The following is a 21,413-nucleotide window of genomic DNA, read 5'->3' as shown; positions in this document are numbered from 1 at the left end:
CAATAGCTAACTATGGAACCAACCTAGGTGTCCCTCAATAGATGAATGGATAAAGAATATGTGGTATATATACTCAATGGACTATTACTCAGTTTAAAGAAGAGTGAAATTATGGCATTTGCCAGTAAATGGTTGGAGTTGGAGAATATCATGCTAAGCAAAATAAGCCAATTCCATAAACCAAAGGCCAAATGTTTTCTCTTAATATGTGGATGCTAATTCACAATAAGGAGTGGGGCACTAGGGAAGAATAGCATTAGCTTAGATTAGGTAGAGGGAAGTGATGGGAGGGGAGGGGATTTGGGGATAGGAAAGATAGTAGAATGAAACAGACATTATTACTGTATGTATATATGTGACTACGTGACCAATATGATTCTGTAACATGTATACTCACAAAAATGAGAAATTATATCCCAATGATGTATATCAAAGTGCATAAATTGAAGCAAATTTTAAAAATTAAAAAATATATATGAAACAAAACCTGACAAAATTCAGAAGAAATGGACATATCAACAATATATAATAGGTGCTTATTAAATATTAACCCTCGAGTCAGGTACAACAGACATAAACAAGAACATAAAAAGGCTGCTTTCTATTCTAACAAGGAAGACAACAGTAAACAATAAAAGCTTCAAAACATTTTTTTTATAGAGTGTCATAGAAGCAGAGAAAAAAAATACAAATCTTTTCTGGATTAAAAAAAAGGAAAAAGGAGTTTTACATAAAATTTCACAGAAGTAAAATGTTCATAACATAAACATATTGCCTAATATTTATAAATAATGAATACTAATAACAAGTTAAATTAAAGTGTTTCCTCTAGCTCACCTATAATCTAAGTTAAATACTACTTAATAGGAGTATTATTTCCTTGTTTAAAGTACTGACTGCCAATATATATTGCATAGTCAGTTTATTGAAGGTATCCCCAAATCTGTGACCAAATTAATATTCATTCTCCTTCATTTACTAAATATTTTTTGGAAAATGTGCTATGTTTCATACACTAAATCAGATGGGAATACAAGTATAACTAATTTGCAGTATTATTTGAGTAAGGGGAAGAAGTAGGGAGCAAAAAAGTGAGCATAAAACTGACGCTGTGAACACAAAAGGGTTCATAGTATAATGGAAGCACAAATAAGGAAATGAATTGGAGGGGTCAGAGAGATTCATGGTCATGTTTCTCAAAATGTCATTAAAGTCTTTAATGTAATTTATTAAATTGTTATATTGTGTTTTTTTATATTCGGATAGGACTCCTTCCCTTTTTTATTAACTCTGCTGAATAAAATAACAGGATAAATTATGTAGAGGCAACGTATAAAACTGATGGGTTTTAATAGTTGCAAATACCCTAGAAACCAAAGGTCACAATCAAGTTATTGAACATTTTTATCACAACCAAAAATTCCCACATGTTCCTTTGCAGGTCATCTTCCTCTGCCTCTGGGCTTGGTTAACCACAGTTTTCTGTCACTATAGATGTTTGCCTTTTATATAAATGAATTATATATGTCCGGTTTCTTTCAGTCTAATGATTTCAAGATTTTTCCATAATGTCACTGCCTTAGTTTATTTTCTACTGCTGTAAGAGAATTCCTGAAACTGGGTAATCTATAAGGAGCTGATTTTAGCTCATGGTTCTGGAAGTCCAAAGAGCATGGTACCAACATCTGCTTGGGGTCTGGTGAAGGATGCTTGCAGCTCTGTGCATGGTGGAAAGCAGAAAAGCAGGTAGACACATGCCTTGCCTGGACTACGAAAGGTCTTCCCATTGGTCTTCCATAATTCTGTCCTGAACTCTTAACTTCCATTCTTCTCAACCTAACTTCCATGCAGCTGCAAGGGTGATGTTTTAAAATCAGATCATGTCACTCCCTTGCATCCCCTAACTTATTATTTCAGGATTATTTACCAGGCTTCCCATGACCCTAAGCCTTCTTTATTTATTGAATCTTACAGCACAATATTCTCCCTGTTCACTGCATACCAGATAACCTGGTCTCTTTTTAGTTTTCTCCTTTCAGCTTTGCAACAGCTACATTTTTATATGCAATATTCTTCCCCTTCTCTATCAATAACTCAGTTATTTTCATTTTTCAAATCTCAGCTTAAATAACATCCTCAGAACTTTCTTCACTCTCAGATGCTCTCCATTATCTCACCTTATTAATTACCTTGATATCAATGATCACAATCTGTAAGTGCCCTCTTTTTGTAATTTTTAGTTTTATTATCTATCTTCTATGTAGGACTCACAAGAATACGGATTTCTTGTATTTTCTCCTGTGATCCTCATAACTTGGCACAGTGTCTTGAATACAGTGGGTTCAATCAACATTTGTGGGCTAAACAATTTGGTATATATATCAAAGGACAAAAAGGTATAAAGTAAGAATTTCCTGGCATTTATTCATCATTATATGACCCATGGTACAGATCACAAGATGTTCTATAGGCAGGAACACAAAGAGATGTCTTCAATAATAAAAGGTGTGTTTTTAATTTTAATCTCAATTTTGTCACATAATACTATATTCAGATTTAAATGTTGCTTTTATATAGGAAATTTTAAAGAATTTACATATTTACATATGTAATACCAAATCAAGAGAAGAAGAGAAGAAACAAACTCATTTCCCAAAGCACTAGTACCATAAATGCAGTTTAAAATTAGGTCATGGCACAGCACTTGATGGATATATCTAGTGATGCATTTTTTTTCCTATGTCATACAGAAGGCTTCATAAAAAGAGAAAGATTTAAAAGGTTAAATCTTTGTTTATTTTTCTACTATGGTAGCATCTCTCTTCTGATCTTGAGTTGCATTCCTCAGCATAATTCTATGGTTAGACTTAAGTTAAATATTTTACAAACAACAAAGGACTATCTTCCAATAGAGAAATTCTAGTCTCTGAATCTACATAGTATTAATGAATTTTCTCAATACATAAATTTTATAAGTACAATCATTATTGTTATGTGACCAATATCCTCAAAGAGGGAAAGAGAACAAAAATTTGATGTCAAAAAGGGGGCTTTAATATCCAGAGGTTGGCAGCCAATGACCTAAATATACAAGTAATTCCATATTTTGTAATTCAGATATATTGGCTATTTTGACCTGTATGATTGCTTATATAAGAGTTTTTTTCTGTTACTCTCAAATATACTACAATTTAATTTTGTCAGCTACAAAACAAAATACTATTTTTCTGGAGCAGAGTAATGGTAACACACCTATAACATTTTTAAAGATAAAATCAAAAGATATTTATGAATTCTATTAGGGAAGAAAATTAATTTCTGATGATTATGTTTCCTCCTATCATTTAGCCAAAACAGTGAATTTTTACTGTGTGCTTAAAGACACATTCAAATATATTTTAAGCTTTCAAATGAAAAACCTAAACCTATCAACATCTTTTGGAATTTTTTTTATGTTCCAAGTGCAGGTAAAATCCACACACACACAAAAAAACTAGATACAAATCAGAAGCTATAAATATTACATCAGTGAAATTACCCAAATGAGTCATGAGGAAAAAGTCACTATAATTATTAAATACTCATGTATCAAAAAAAGCACAACATTTGCAATTTTGTGACATAATACTATATTCAGATTTAAATGTTGCTTCTATACGGGGACATTTTTAAGTATTTATGTATTTACTTGTGTAAGACCAGACCACAAGAAGAAAAGAAACAAACTCATTTCCCAAAGCATCAGTGTCACAGATGCAGTTTAAAATTAGGTCATGGCAAAGCACTTGGTGGACCCACGTAAGCTGTGCTTGCTGAAGTTAGTATTAATTTCTGTTTTCCAATAGATTTCTCACATCACTTAAAACTGTTTGATAATTCTATTTTTTTTCAGAAATCTCTTATATAATAGAAGGTCCATTAATGGTACAACATTTGCTAAAGATATTACTCATGTTTCTTTGCTCCCTGTATTTTTATGTCTATATTATTTTATTAGTAAATCACTATGTATTCATAGTCATTTTGTTAAACTCAAGAATTTAACCTGAGTTGATGATAGTTCTATTTCTCAAAAGTGACAAATATCTATTCTACTCAGTGGGGAAAATGTAAATTATTCACCTTTACATAGTATTATTTTTTATATTCCCTCTTAGCCAAGGGAAATGCTTGCAACTTGAGGAAGAGACAACTCTGATCAAAAGCAAAGAATGTTTTCAGTAGTTCAGTTTGGTTAACAAGAAAAACAGAAGAGAAAAAATAAAACATTATTTAAAAGAACAGAGGACAATATGTACCATTAGAGTTTCAACAGGCAGACTAGAAATTTTCTGTTTTCTAACTCCAAACTTCACCTTTAACAGGCGAAACAGGGTGGTAAAAGAAAACAGATTTAAACCACACTCACAACAAAAACAAACACCTTTTCTTGCAGAGTTTTATGAATTAGACTTTTCCTACCTAGCTAAGACTTGTTAATCAGGAAGGAAAATTCCAACAGTCATTCAGGAGGTAACTGGGTATCTCAGACACAAAAAATAATTAATGTAGTGAACATACATGATTTCTTATTGAACTCAAGAAATACCATCTATTTTTGTCCTGTACAACATTCTCACATGTTACTTCCACTCTCATAGCTATAACATTAATAACAATTACTAAAAGAGCAATACTCTATGTATGTTTTCCCCTAAGGTGTTACCTTTCTAATAATATAGCACTACTTAGAAACTAATCAATCATTGGAGAAAAAGTGATATAATTTATTCTTTGTCTACCATTATTTAATATAAAAATTTATAAAATCTTAAATTTCTTAAATCCACTTTAATAATAAACAAACTTGATATCAAATACAAAAATGGAAAGATCATAGTTCATCAAAATGTAAACTATCCTAAGGGTTACCTAAGTATTTAACATTGCTTAAAGCTGGTGCAGGACTAAACAAGAAACAACTAAACTGGTAATAAACAACTCAATCTGAGGACTATCTCTCACTTCAGATTTTAATTTCATTTTCTTGCCTCATTATACCTGGCCCACTATAGTATTTACTACATCACACCTGGCCTACTATAAAAACTTCCTGATATCTCTGCCTCACATCTCTTTCAATTTCAATGTAAACTATATGATGGCACAAAACTGAAACTATCAATTTCTGATACTTTTAGTAGCTCTTTCCTGTCCACACATCAAGATACAAAATAGTTCCTTAGCTTATACTACACACATTTTAAATTGTCAACACACATTATTAAATGGACGTAAAATCAACATTTCTAACCACGGAAGGCCCACACATTACCATTTGTTTGTTTTTCTATTCTATATTTAAAAGACCCCAAAAATCATATGTTCATGACTATTTATAACATGTCCCACACATCTTAAATTCTGAAGTCTCCCCACCCTGCCATACACCCCAAATTTCAAACTGTCACCTTAATACTATTATGAGCTTAATTTCTCATTTACCGGGAGCGTAAAGGCCATGCCAGGAACACTACAATCACTGCCCTCTTTACTAGTTTAATTTGTAAAAATACCCTCACATATCTTCTCTCATTTTTCTCTAAGGCAGAAATGTCCTTTCTGGATGGGAAAAAACATCGCTCACATGGAGCTCAAAACAGGCAGGGGTTTCTACTCTGAAATCAGATAAAGTGGACTTCAAACCAAAGTTAATCACAAGAGACAATGAAGGCCATTTCATACTGCTTAAGGGAATCAAACAACAAGAAATAACTGTCATAAATATTTATGCTGCAGATACTGGAGCACCCATGTACATCACACAAACCCTCCTCCAAAATCAAGAATCAAATAGATCACAATACAGTAATACCAGGCGACTTTAACACACCTCCCTCAAAACTAGATAGATCATTCAAATAAAAACTAAATAAAGAAGCTACAGAACTAAAGAATACAATTAATAATCTAGACTTAACAGCATATAGAATATTCCATCAATCAATGCCTGAACACACTTTCTTCTTAGCAGTACATGGGATCCTTCTCTAAAATAGAAGAAAAACCAAGTCTTAGCAAACACAAACAAAGAGAGATAACACCCTGTAGTCTATCAGACCATAATGGATTGAAATTAGAAATCAATGATAAGACAAAAAGTACAAACTACTCTAACACTTGGAGACTAATTAATTAACTACTGAATGATGAATGGAAAGCAGAAGAAATCAGGGGTGAAATAAAAAAAAAATACTTAGAAGTAAATGAGAATACAACATCAAAATCTCAGGGAAACTGTGAAGGCAGTCCTAGGAGGAAAGTTCATAGCATTGAGCTCATTCATTAAAAGAGTAGAAAGATATCAAACAAATAATTGAACATGATATCTCAAGACACTGGAAATCAATCAATCAATCAACACAAAAATCAACAGAAGACAGGAATTAATTAAAATCAGAGCAGAACTCAATGAAATTGAGATTAAAAAAATTTTTTTAAATCAATGAAACAGAAATTGGTGTTTTGAAAGAATAAACAAGATTGATAAACCCTTAGACAAGCTAACCAAAAGAAAGAGAGAAAAGCCTCAAATAGTTAAAATCTGTGATGGAAATGGAAATGTAGTGGCAGCACTACTGAAATACAGAAGATAATCAGAAACTACTTTGAAGATTTACACTTCAATAAACAAGAAAATCTTGAAGATATCAACAAATTTTTAGGTACATATGACCTACCCAATTTGAAACAGGATATAGAAAATTTAAACAGATCAATTTCAAATAATGAAATTAAAGAAGAATCAAAAGCATACCAACAAAGAAAAATCCAGGGCCAGAGGGATTCTCAGCCAAATTCTACTAGGCCTTTAAAGAAGAACGAATACCAATCATCCTCAAATTAGCCCTCAAAATAGAAGGAGGGAACTCTTCCAAACACATTCTACGAAGCTAGTATCACCCTGATACCAAAACCAAACAAAGATACATCAAAGAAAGAAAACTTCAGACCAATCTTGAAGAACATGTGTGCAAATTTTTTTTTAAAAAAATTATTTTCAGTTGTTGATGGACCTTTATTTATTTAGCCATTCATTTATCTATCTATTTATTTATATGTGGTGTGTGAATTGAACCCAGTGACTCACAAATGCTAGGCAAGTGCTCTTCCACTGAGCTACAACCCCAAAATTCTTAATAAAATACTAGCAAATTACATATTAAAACATGATAAAAAGATATAGTGTACCATGATCAAGTGGGGTTCATCCCAGGGATGCAAGGTTGGTTCAACATACAGAAGTCAATAAATATATCACATAAATAAACTTAAAGACTAGAATCACATGATTATCTTGATAGATGGAGAAAAAACATTTGACAAAATACAGCATTCATTCATGTTCAGAACACTGGAAAAACTAAGTATAGATGGAATATACCTCAACATTCTAAGAGCTATGTACAATAAAACCAAAGCCAACATTATTCTAAACAGAGAAAAATTAAACTATTCCCTCTAAAAAAAGAAACAAAACAGGAATGCCCACTTTCACCACTTTCATTCAATAGTCTTTGAAACTCTAGTCAGAGCAATTAGGCAAAAGAAAGAAATGAAAGGGATACGAACAGGAAAAGAAGAGCTCAAATTATCTATTTTTGCCAATGACATGATTCTATACTTTTTTAAAAAATATTTATTTATTTATTTAGTTCTTGGCGGACACAACATCTTTGTTTGTATGTGGTGCTGAGGATCGAACCCGGGCCGCACGCATGCCAGGCGAGCACGCTACCGCTTGAGCCACATCCTCAGCTCATGATTCTATATTTAAAAGACCCAAAAACTCCTAGCTTCTAGAACTCATCAACAAATTCATCAAGTAGCAGAATACAAAATCAACACCCATAATTCAATTGTATTCCTATAATCCAATAATGAGTCAGCTAAAAGAGAAATTAGGAAAACCATCCCTCTCACAATAGCCTCAAAAATAAAATAAAATACTTAGAAATCAATCTAACAAAAGAGGTAAAGGACCTCTACAATGAAAACTACAGAACACTAAAGAAATTGAGGAAGACCTAAGAAAATGCAAAGACCTCTCATGTTCTTTGATATTGATATTGTACTAGTGATATTGTCAAGGGCCAGAGTACCAAAATCACTATGCAGATTTCATCTCACTCCAGTCAGAATGGCAACTATCAAGAGTATAATTAACAACAAATGTTGGCGAGGATGTGGGGGGAAAGAGTATGCTCATATATTGCTGGTGGAACTGCAAATTGGTGCAACCACTCTGGAAAGCAGTATGGAGATTCCTCAAAAACCTAGGAATGAAACTATTCTTTGACCCAGTTATCCTACTTCTCAGCACCTATCCAAAGGACTTAGAACCAGCATACTACAGTAATACAGTCACATCAATGTTTACAGCAGCACAATTCACAATAGCTAAGCTATTGAGCCAACCTAGGTGCCCATCAACAGATGAATGGATGAAGAAATTGTGGTACATAGATACAATGGAATATTATTCAGCCATAAAGAAGAATAACTTGATGGTATTTGCCAGTAAATGGAAGGAACCAGAGAATACCATGCTAAGTGAAATAAGCTAATTCCAAAAAATCAAAGGTCGAATGTTTTCTCTTATCTGTGAAAGCTAAGCCACAATAGGGGGAGAAGGGGAGAAGTTCAGTGGATTAGTCAAAGGAGAGTAAAGGGAAGTGAGGAGGGATATGAATAGAACAGCAGAATGAACTCAACATATATATACATATATAAAAATAGCTAAGTGAATCCCACTATCGTGTACAACCACAAGAAGGGGGTTCTAATTAGAATAAGATAAAATTCCATGTTTGTATAATTATATCATAATAAATTCTACTGTGATATATAAATTTTGTAAAAATTTTAAAAAGAAAAAAATTCACAAGATGAAGAGTCAAATTTTGGAATGGAGAAAATACTTGCAAATCATGGATCCAAGGAGGGTTAATATTCCAAATATATAAGATATGCATGTAAGATAGGAGCAAAGAAGCTCTTTAGCCCTGTTAAAAATGAATAAAAACATGAATAGATTTTTTCCTAAAATATAAAAATAGCAACAGCTCCATAAAAAGTTAATTAATATCATTAATCATCAGAAAAATGCAAATCAAAACCACAAAGAGATATCACTTTATACCCATTATTATGGCTATCAAAAACACAAGTATTGGCAAAGGTATATAAAAAAAGAGCCCTTGTACAGTTTGTATAAATGTAAACTGGATAGCCATTGAGAAAAACAGTCAGAAGTTACCAGTGAATTAAAATACAGAACTATAATATGATCCACAATCCCACTTCTCTCTAGAGGAAACGAAATCAGTATATCCAAGAAATATCTCCAAACCCATATTCGGTGTAATATTATTTACAATTGTCAAGAAATGAAAACAACCTAAGTGTCCACCGATGGGCAAGTAGACCAAGATACCATGACTATTTATACACCCATACATAGACATACTGAAATAGCATTCAGACATGATAAAGAAAATTCTGCCATTTGCAATAATACTGATGAGTTTGAAGGACATTATGCTAAATGAAACAAGCCAGAAACAGAAAAAAAAATACTCTTACATGTGGACTCTTAACTAATCAGACTGATTGAAAAACAGAGTAGAATTGTGGTTGTCAGGGGTTGGTAGTTGGTGAATGGGGGAAACATAGAGATATTAGTCAAAGGGTATAAACTTTCAATTATAATATGAATACATTCTGGGAATTTATGTACAGAATGGAGGTTATATTTAATGACAATGCAGTGAATATTTAAAATTTACAAAAAGGATCGCTCTTATGTGTTCTTACTACATGCATATATACACATTGGTAACTATGTGAAATGAAAATGTTTTAACTCTATTGTGGCGATTATTTCACAACGTATGTGTATCACATCATCAATTGTACACCTTAAATATATACAATTTTGTTTGTCAAGTATACATCAATAAAGGTGGAGAACAAATAAAAATGTTTTTAAATACCATAGTATCTTTAATTAAGCAATATTTTCTGTCTTCATGTTAATCTTAACTGATAAAACACTTAAACAGCTAAAATTCATCTACCTTCACTTTCCATTCAGGAAGAAAAAAAAAGGCACCTTCTTGTTCTCATTCCAATTATACCTTCTGTCAGAAATTCACTTTGTCCTTGTCCAATGGATCCTATCCCAATAATATGAATTTTCTCTACCTAAATCTTATTTTGGGGTTGACTTTTTAAATGATTTTTTTTCCTAATTTTTGGAGGAGAAATAATAGTACAGGCGACTTTAAGCTTTACTTTAACTTTACAAATTCAGTAAAAACAAAAGAAAGCATATTTTGGATTATGCTTTAAAATTGTGGGGTTTTTTTGGGGGGAGGGAGGTACACACCATTCCCCTCCCCAAGAAAGGATAACAGAAACAAGTTGATTTTATATGTATAAATCCTGGATATAGGGAGTCATGGAAATTTTTATTTTGAAATAATTAGTGGCTCAGAGAAGTTACCAAAGAAGAAAAAACAAACCAAAAACGATCCCAAAAGCACAAGAAGGTCATGTGTAGTTGTGCATGGTAGAGTAGGCCTTTATTTCTATGAGTAGGGAGGATGAGGCAAGAGAATTTCAAGTTCCAGGCCAGTCTGGAAACTTGGTGAGACACTATCAAAATACAAAAGGGCTGGGGATATAGTTCAATGGTGAGAACCCTGGGTTCAACCCCTCAGTACCACAAAGGAAAAGAAAGAGATAGAGGAAAGAAAGAAAAGAAAGATCTTGTATATATTTCATTCAGATTCCTACAATGGTAACATCAAACAAATTCAAGGACAATAGCCCAACCAGGAAACTGGTTGGTAACATCTACAGACCCTAATCAGATTTCATCAATGTTTAAAGGCACTAGTGTATGTGTGTGAACATGTATGGTTCTAAGCAATCTTATTATAGGTATAGGTTGATATAATGTTAGCAGTGTGGTATTTTAAACACTTTCATGCAAACTGAACTTTCATCAAACTGACAATACACTTAACAACAAAGATAAACACTTTTTTCATCTTAGATAATACAACTTGTATATGTTTTATGAAAGGAAGAAAATGACCAGAGATAACAAATGAAAAGTAGAATTCTATTTGACTTCTCACTCAACTATGCAACACATTCAAATCAAAACTTCTTCAAATTTTAAGGTTGCATGCCTGAACCAAGTTCAAACCATCCAAAGCTAAAATGTTTGGGCTATGTTTCACAAATAAAACTGTTCTCACTAACAAATCATTATTTCTTAGATTCTATTGAAGATTAATACAAGAAACAATCACTTGGAGAACACTTGGGCAAGATTTGCAGAACTATTTTTGAACACTCTATACCAGTCAATATCCTTTACAAGTTTTAACTAAGTACATACAAAGAATCACTGGTGAACTAAGGATATCCTATGGATAAATTCCTTCTAGCATTTTGTCTGTTTATTTTAAAAAATAGAATATTTCTTTTCAGCATGAGATAAAAATTACACAGGAAATCAATTTTTCACTTTGGCTACCAAGAAGCTCAAGCTTTCTCTGTAATTACATATCTTACATATAGTTAAGTATATTATCCCTTATTCCTCCCAGATTTATCTTTGCCTCCTTTTCTGGCTTTCATGTCTTCATTGTAAATATTTTTTTGTGTGTGTTTGTGTACATATTACATTAGGTTACAGCACATTTTTTAGAAACAATCATCACAGTATTTGCTTTCATAGTAATTCATGATCTGTATGATACTTTTATATATAAACCTTATTTAATCCACATAATAAACCCAGTTTACCAATGAGAAAACTAAAATCAGAAAGAGTAAATAAAATATTTAGTAAGTACAGAGCTGGAAATCATATCCATTTATGTCTGCCTTCTGAGGACATAGTAAGATTTTAAACATTTATAGTTATATTAATTTTTATACCATAATTATATTAATTTTCCTAAGCAATAGACTATTTGATTAGTTTCTAAAAAACAGCTGCAATTAGTACTCTTATCATCTGTTTATTTTATTCTGCCAAACCCACATATTTAATGTGTACTCTAACTACCCTCAAGCTATGTTCCTTTGTTCACATTATTTTTTCTACCACATTAAAAGCTTTTGTGCATGAACCTTTTAGAGCTTCAGATAGGGTTACAAAACAGTATCTACTTTATATACTTATGGCATCTTTACAATGAAGTATTTTCATGTGATTATAATTACAAATTATAATTTCTCTAAAATAACAGCACCATATAGTTGTTTATTCTTGAATATATAATGCACTTTGATAACAGACTCAAAAAATAAACTGGTCAAAGTTAAGAATCTGATTTTTATGTTACTTACTGGTTGACAATTTCTACTTTATTCTAAAACTAAATAATGAAAAAATTGGCAACAGACCTAGAAAAACTTTTAATAACATATCAAATAATCTAATGAATATCATTGAAATAAATATTTATTTTTAAATCCCAGTCAAAAATAGTTCCCTGTTAACTACAACAGTTGTAAATATACTTCGATTACATGGGCAATTTCAAAGCATGTCTGTACTATATTAATACATAGTTATCTGACCAACTTATTTTACAAAATAGTGTAGAAACACTATTAATTGTTTTCATCATTTGCAGTCATAACCATACATAACCATACATCTTCTTCCTTTACATAAAAATAGTGTAGCACAGTAAGAATCACTAATATACAAATGGGTACATGCATATATTTGAGCATCATTTTTACTTATACTTGAAGTCAATTAAATAATATTTATTTTATTTAATAAACACTCTTTTTGGCAAGTCTGATTACTAACTCCTTCTGAATATTTATTTACTCTTCAGTAATTAAGAATATAATTTTATCTTTTCTACCATGTGAAACAGCCTACCATATAACCTTTCTTCCTTAAGTGTACATATGTTTCCAATCATGGAACTAATTATATAATATTAATTTTATTTCTGTAAAGAGGAATATTTAATTTTAAAATGTTCATGTGATTTTTCCTTTTGAATAAAAAAGACAAATATTTAATTTTATGTAAGCATTTTCTCCTGCCTCTACTAATATTTTTTTTTAACTAATGCATCAAACACGCAGTTATTTCCTGACCTCAGGCAAAAATATTCACAAACATGGAAAACTCAATCTCCAGACACCAAATTATTCCCTGAAATTATAAATACAGGATGGGAACTTGAGGTTTTTCAAAATTACAAGACCATTTAACTATATCAATTTAAAATGTGCACAGCTGTACAAAATAAATCAATGAAAGAATTGAATGCCACAAAGATGGCCATATAGGAAGAAAGCAACACTCATTTTTTTTATATCACCTTTGAGAAGAATGTGTGATTAATAGGCCAAACAATGTATTTCTGAAATATGATACTGTTTCTCTTTATTTAAAACCACATTCCTGAGCATTTCCTTTCTAAATTGAAATACAATTTTTCTCTCTTCTTTCATCTGAAAGATGTCAAACCTCTCATAAAAAGAGTTATTTTGACAAAGTTAAAGAGCAAAAGTTTTAAAATGTTGTTTATATCAAAGTCTATTTGGATACTTCGAAAGAGAAACTCATAAATGAAGGTTCTTAGAAGCTATTTGGGAGAAAAAAAATTGAGCAGGCATTTAAATGAAAAATGTTCCCAATCACTGATTTTTTCATCTCTATATGTAAGAGGGGGATTGGGATTCAAAAAGTTCATCAGCAACAAAGCCTTACTCTGTCCCATTTAGTAGTTATGTCAGCCTGTTACTTGCTGTTAAGATTATATAAGACCGTTTTCTTCCATTAGGAAGAGTTCCTAAAATGGGAGCTGTCAAAGCTGTTAAAACTGAAATCTGACCTACTTCTTTTCTAAAGATTTCCATGAATTTTATGATATTTCTTTCTACAGAGGGAGCTTTTCCTCCTTTCAGATAAACTATATTAACTGTAATGTGTCAGCATATGCTTTATTTTGTAGGTGTCAAAATAAAAACCTGTAACACACACGCAAATTTCTTGATTTTTTTTCCTCCAATAGTGAATTGCTTACAGTACTTTCTGTATACATCAGCTCTAGTATCTTCTGCAACCTACTATCATTCTGAATAAAATCACACTAAAAAGTTGTTCATTTGGAGTAAATAAGTAAAATGTTAAGTCAGCCACTTAACTTGACAAGTAAGTTTGATGAAATGTAAATGTGAATTTTAAAACATACTATATTTGGAAGAAAAAACTTCCATGTATTTACGAGGCTCTCACATATAGTTTTCTATTTTTCTTCAAAAATGAAGCATTACCTTTTTGAGAGGGAAGAAGGTTGATGAATTAATTAGAATGAAAGCCATTAAAAACTAAGAGAAACTCATCTTTTAGGTTTCTTAAAAGAAAACAAATAAGAAACACATTTCAGGTAATTCATAAGTAACCATACAAGCATCACACTTACAGACTTTTATATCATTCTTGAAATTTGAATATAGACTCTTATGTTACTATAATAATTCTGAAGAAATCATTAAGTCCACAAAAACTTAATTTAAAATTAAAAGATAATAAGAAAGCATGCAGTCTTATAGAAATTATATGCATAAGACAGCACAGCATGATGAACACATTCTCATCATATGACTTACAAGAATAAATCAGTTTTTATATATACTCATTTTTAAAAAAGCCAACTTCATTTTCCTTAACCAAGGCCTAAAAGCATAAAACTATGCTTGTATTCACTATTCTTAATTACTCATTTAAGCAGAATTTCCATTGAACTAAATGAGGATGAAGTAGTTATAAATAAGTGAAACAAAAAAAATTAACTTCATAACTTAAAGAATATCCACAAAACTTTACACTGTGTTTTTCATAAGATATAAAAAATGGATTTGGTAAGCACAATAATAATAAGATTTCAGTTTCACCAAAATGATAGTCTTATTAACTGGAAACTTATTACTCTAACTTCAAGTCTTCTTAGAGTACACAGGAAATAAATTACTCTGTGTCCACAAAATATACTGCAGTATTAGATGAAAGATCACTCACTGGTTTTCTATTTTGCCGATACTAAGTAAAATTCCAGGACAAATGTCCTCAAAACAGATAATACTCCCTATGTTTAAACAATGTACAATTCAAGAATAACTATGCTGAACAAGGCTTAAAGAATTCTTCGGGTAGCCTTAACTTCTAGGAAAAAATAGGATAAAAATAAAAACAGTAATAGTCAATACTCTCCAACTACATATCATTATATCTTGCTTATTACTGTTTAGAGGTCTTTTTAACACTATATTTCTAAAAATAAATCATAAAATGTATAATGGTTCATTCTTAAAAGTTGTGATTATAAGGTAGAGTGTTTAATAAAAATCACAAACATGAAAATACAAAATTATAAACATAAAGCACTAGCATTTTGTGAATAAAGCTAATGCTCTAAGATAAAACAAACAGGAGCAAAGAAGCAGATAGGTAAATTTATAGGCAGCACTGGAGACTAGAAACTGTAAGTTAAAATTGATGTAAAGACCTTCACATCCTTGGACATGTTACTGATATTTCAAGCTTAAGGCTCATAACACATTACAGAAAACAGAAGGAGAGGAGAACAAATGAGGCTAGCCTTACCAGTCTATTATAATAACTAGAGTTTCATTTTTTCTTCTCTTTCTTTTATCATAAATTAATGTTCATACTCTTACTTTCCACCTGGCTCTTAAGCATGAATCACGTTTTAAGCACCGATAAAAGGGTCACACATTTTGTGTTTGTAATAAAAACTCACTTGAGATATTAACCCAACAAGGAATTTAAGCATTAAAAGTTATACTAGTTACATAAATAAGACTATATTTTCCAGGAGGCTTTAAAAGTGAATGATAAATATGTGGTTTGGGCTTAGAAAAGTCTAAGGAAAATCAGGTTAAGCCTAATTAAATTGGTTACAACTGAGGGTTTTCTGTACTTTGTTTATATAAAGGAAGGAACAATAGAAATCATAACACTTTTGCAATACACACATACCCAAATTCTTGTTTCTCTTTGTCCGGGACAATGCATTATAGAAGGTGTTGAAGATGACAATGGCATAATGACAAGTAGCAATGGAGTCAATGTGAATGCCAATCTAGCTTTTGAGAAGATAATGGGTTTTCTGAATATTTTCAGGGTTTTCTGAATATTTTCACTAAATACAAAGCAATTAAAATTTTATTTGGACAGACTCAGAAATTTTAAAAACTGTCCATAAGCATTCTCATTTGACACACATCTTCAATAAACCGTAAGGTTAACGTATGTATTCTTGCTTAATTTAAAAGCCCTAATTTTTAGAAACATGCTTATTTTTGTCAGAAAATATCTCCTGTGGTAACAGAGGAAGATAATTAATTTCCTGTCACTTCTTAGTTATGAGCATGATGGCTTGTAGGCCACAGTTGTTCTGCTACATGAGCAGAGATAAATCATGCTACCCCATGTTAATGTATTGGTCATTCTAGAAAAGAATGAAACACGAAAATGCAATTAATCTGAAAATCACAATTCTTAAACATTTACAAATGTATTACTGACAACTCAACACTTACGGCTATCGTAACATATGTTTCCTAGAGCCCTGCCAGTTTGCAGCAGTACTTCCTGGTCTTTGCTATTTAGCAGCTGTACCAGTGGTGAAATCAATCCAGCATCAACACATGGAATTCGCATGAATTCTGAAAATAAAAAGCATATTTAATTAAAATTCTACAATTTACATAAACAATTCCCATAGTAAAATAAGTATCTACTATTAATTTTTTTAGGGGGACTTACTATTTGAAAAGTACATTTCTGTTAAAAAATGCTCTGTTATGACCCTACTAAACAGTTCATGAAATAAGTACACAAAAATGAGAGGGTCATAGTTTTCTTTGTTGATAATTTCTGCCATAAACCAAAAGGATTTTTAATTAACTTCCATTACAACTAATTTATCACTATCTTCTTAGAATAGCTGGATGTGCTTTGGAAACAGCATGTAATGATGGCAATGTTCTTTCTATGAGCCTGGTAATTAAAGTACCACAGTTATAAACTAATCCATCACATGGCCTAATTCTTCATTATATGATCTCTAACCAGCCAAAATAACAAATTTATTTAAAAAGCACTCCAGTGAATCATTATAAATAATAGTCCTTTTCAATTGGTAAGTCCTAGTGAAATCATGTATTCCATTTCTGCATTCCTATTCTTTATTAAAAATCCATTTTTATGGATCCCTTATAACTGCTGCTGTACCCAAGCACTTATAGGTCTAAAGCACCAAATGTTAAGTTTTCTTATACTGCAACCTCATTTTCCCCTTATCTTTATAGTATATCATTTTCTACTAATTGGCTCCCAATCGTACCACCATGGTCATGATTGGAAATAACTATTTTATAGTGCTTCATGATGGGCCACAACAAAATTTAAGGATAATGAAGATATGCAATTGAAAAAAGTTCTCCAATAACCATATCAGAATAGTCATTTTGGACATCAAAACTTACCAACAGGATGTTCTGGTCAATAAAGTTCATCAACACAGAGCTAATTTCTTAACCTATAATTTTTACTACTAAAAAAATAACTATCTTCTCACTCTCACTTTCAAGGAGATCCACTCCTTTGTTTTTGTTTCACCTGTATTCTTTTAAGCAATAATCCTCCTCTTCCTTCATTTTCAAATTAGAGCATAACACAGAGAGCTGTGATGTGAACTGTCACCTCTAAACATCTTCTTATTGGGGGTAGTGGAGATGTGGCTCAGCAGTACAGTGTTTGCCTAGCATGCCTGAGGCTCTGGGTTCAATCCCAATACTGAAAACCTAACAAAAAAATCTTCCTGTCCCCCTAAAACAGGGTATTCCACTCTATCAAAAAGCAATGGATTTCATTCCTATCCTTTCTTTTATCACTGAAAACTTTCTGTGATTTAAAATTCCAATATTAAAATTAATTCCTATTTTAAAAATAACCTTAAGTTAAACCTTTAAGTTTATCACTGATATTAAAACATTAATAATAAGAAAGCTTAACAATTGTATCTATCAAGTGAGATGTTAAAAATCTTGCAGTAGTAGGAGGTACCCTACCACTTGTCAGAAAAACAAATTATGATACACATGGCCATAAATTCTGTGATCATCTATAGGAAATGACACATTAATTTACTTATCTACCTCTTACATTAACTGTTACTTTACAAATTTTTATAGATTTCAAATGTAAATTAATGTGTCACCAACTCAAATTAAAGACTGATGTTCATTATCCTCTTCACCAAGCTATACCTAGCTCCAACAGTTAAGATCATCTCATTTCATTGACAACTCTTAAGAAATTTAGCAATAATATGATTTGCACTCATTTCATAAACAGAACCTATTGTTACACATTATTTTATTTGTTTTGTTGTTACTATTCCCCAAGTAAAGGAAACATAGAGGTATTACTATCCTTTGCTATTATGTTCTAATTACCTATATACCAATTTCTCAAAACTGATTCCACAAACAAAAGCTTCAGGTATTCTTAAAATTATTTAAGTTAAATAATATAGGAAAACCATGGCATCAAATAAAACTGCTCAAATGAATTTTATTCAGAAACATAAAAAGATAGAACAAGGCTATGACAGTCCTCAGCCTTACAGTCAATGTAAAGGCAACACTGCCAGCCTCTGAAGAAAGTAACATCCTTTAAAAACAATTTTTTAACTAAGAGCAGCAGCCCTCCTTAGCTGGTTTAAAAACCATGCTTCAGATAGATATATTTTTAAAAATATATTAGAGTATCAGAATACGTTTAAAATACTATATCATATTGAGAGGCTTCAGAATGGCTGTGATAGTCATCCTTACTCAAAGGGGTTATTGTTGTATACGTGCCTGTGTTCCCAACAATGAGTCTGCTCCCTCATCTCAGCTAGCTGGATTCTAACTCACATCAGCCTATGTAGGTCAATAGCCTAAAAAGATGGTTTACGCTTCAAGATCTGCTAAACAGAGCAATGGTGACGAACTAAAGAAAAATCAAATTCTCACTCTTGGCAATTTGAACTCCAGAGAACTGAAAAAAAACTTCTTGAGAAGGGAAAGGCTGGGGAGTACTCTAAGGGGAGGCTAAAATAAAAATGCATACAGATTAATAATGAATAGATATCAAAGTCAGTGAAGCCATTAAGCTACAGAAAGCAGAAATCCTTAAATTTTTGTATGTATGTATATCTATGTGACACAGAATTCTTTTTTATTTTTTGCATAAAGTGTGAACTTCAATGCAGAAATCCAATTCATAGGTTTTAAGGAATAGGCATCATACTACCATAATGACAATAAAGTTTAATAACAAAGTTGATTCCTATCTAAGAAAACAGATTATTAAAGAATTTGAAATTATGTACATAATACTTGGCACAATGAAGGCACATAATAGTAGTATTAAAAATTATTATTAGTTACCTTCAGAATCCAATTCTGAAAAGGAAGAAGTATTCATAGTCTTCCTATCTTGTTTATTATTCCAGTGCCCTATATCAGTCTTAAGTTATTTATAAAAGGGAATAATTTATTTTAAAAAGTCTAAAAATCTTTTACTATGATTTATGGTCATAGCTATCCTCCCACATTAAACTTGTGCATGTGATATCTTATTACTCCTCTGAAGTGTTAATGTCAGCACAGTCAGCTTTGTTAATTTTTAGAGCTTCTTTTTGTATGCAAACATTTAAACAGACTTTTAGTTTATTCTGAAACTATGAAGTATATGCTAATTTTCTCCTGTGTATTACATAATAACTGTAAGATAAACAAATAAACTTCCAACCTCATTTTTCTCTGGTTCATACAATGTTTGTTCATTGTAAAGTTTCTAACAAGAATAAATACAAGTATAATTAATATACTCTGTTGTATCACGTTGCATTTCTGAAGATATGTATTTGTGTTAAAAAAAAAAAGATTCTGATCTACTTTCTCAGTTGGTCACTTCAAAAAAAGCGTCATGGTCATTAAGCAATAAACATCCAAATGTATACCCTTTATTTTTAACTAGTAGAGGCTAACAATACGCCCTTTTCATTAGCCTTTGATTTAAACTATACATGCTAAAAATTGTATTGTCTTTAGAACACACTCATGTCTTTTAGAGCATTACTTAAAGAATCTCTAGTAGCAGAGTTGTCATGAAACCGTGACAAAGCATTATGAGCAATGATATTAAGAGCATAAAATTTCTGAATTTATACAACAGTATTTGTGCCCATTTTTAAGAAAGAGTGTTTTAACATAAAAATTGTACCTCTACCTCAATTTCTGAAAATCTACAGTATGATTCTAATAAGGCTAAAATTTAACTACCTATCTTAAAAAACAAGATGCTTTGTATCTAAGAAGATTTTGATAGGGTTGGTCTAGGCTATAAACAATGCCTAGAGAGGTTCCATCTAGGCAAATCACATCTAGATTTGACTCTCAGATGTGACATTCAAGTAACAACAACAAAATATACAGTGTAACTGAAGCCTAAAGGCATGGTGATAACCTTTAAATAAAAAAGTTATGTGGCTATTTTCTTTCCAAAAACACACATAAGAACATGTTTTTACAGTCACAAGCAATACACAGTAGTACTTTACAAAGCCACCTGGTATAATGATTAAACAAAAGAATTCAGCATTTAAAATTTTTTTCTTTAAAGCATAAAATGCAACATAATAAAGTGTGCAACAAATTAAAATAAAAGGCCTAAAAATAATATCAAACTTTGACAAATTGAGGCACACTAAAGTATTATTTACATTTACTATGGCTTTCCCTCATGCTTAAAAAAGTACTTTAAGAATTCAGTGTTTTCTGGGGCTAAGGCTGGGGTTGTGGCTCAGTGGTAGAGCACTTGCCTTGCAGATGTGAGGCACTGATTTCAATTCTCAGCACAACATAAAAATAAATAAAGGTATTGTGGGGCTGGGGATGTGGCTCAAGTGGTAGCGCGCTCGCCTGGCATGCGTGCGGCTCGGGTTCGATCCTCAGCACCACATACCAACAAAGATGTTGTGTCTGCCGAGAACTAAAAAATAAATATTAAAAAATTCTCTCTCTCTCTCTCTCACTCTCTCTTTAAAAAATAAATAAATAAATAAAGGTATTGTGCACATCTACAACTAAAAAAATATTTTAAAAAAATTCAGTTTTCTCAAACTGACTGAATTAAAATCATGTGCAAACATTTCTGCTGTAATTCTTCTAAAAATCTCTCAATGGAGGTTTGATAAACAATGAATTAAGTATTATATAATCTAACTTTGCTGTTGTTA

General features: G+C 31.5%; 1 protein-coding gene across 6 annotated transcripts in view; it reads right to left on the bottom strand.

Moving 5' to 3' along the window:
• Window positions 1-21,413, bottom strand: part of Rap1gds1 (Rap1 GTPase-GDP dissociation stimulator 1) — a 148,016-nt gene that overhangs the window by 73,947 nt on the left and 52,656 nt on the right. For all 6 annotated transcript variants that reach the window (XR_003301967.2, XM_026402008.2, XM_026402009.2 and 3 more), the window contains exon 4: window positions 16,660-16,785. Coding sequence is in view for 5 of the 6 variants with exons in the window: in XM_026402008.2 (XP_026257793.1) it covers window positions 16,660-16,785 (126 nt within the window). In the remaining variant the exon portion in view is untranslated. The remainder of the gene's footprint in view (window positions 1-16,659; window positions 16,786-21,413) is intronic.

The sequence above is a fragment of the Urocitellus parryii genome, chromosome 10 (assembly GCF_045843805.1).
Source record: "Urocitellus parryii isolate mUroPar1 chromosome 10, mUroPar1.hap1, whole genome shotgun sequence".
NCBI classification, from domain to species: Eukaryota; Metazoa; Chordata; class Mammalia; order Rodentia; family Sciuridae; genus Urocitellus; species Urocitellus parryii.
Note: the sequence above shows the minus strand (reverse complement) of the source record. Positions and strands in the feature narration are given on the sequence as shown.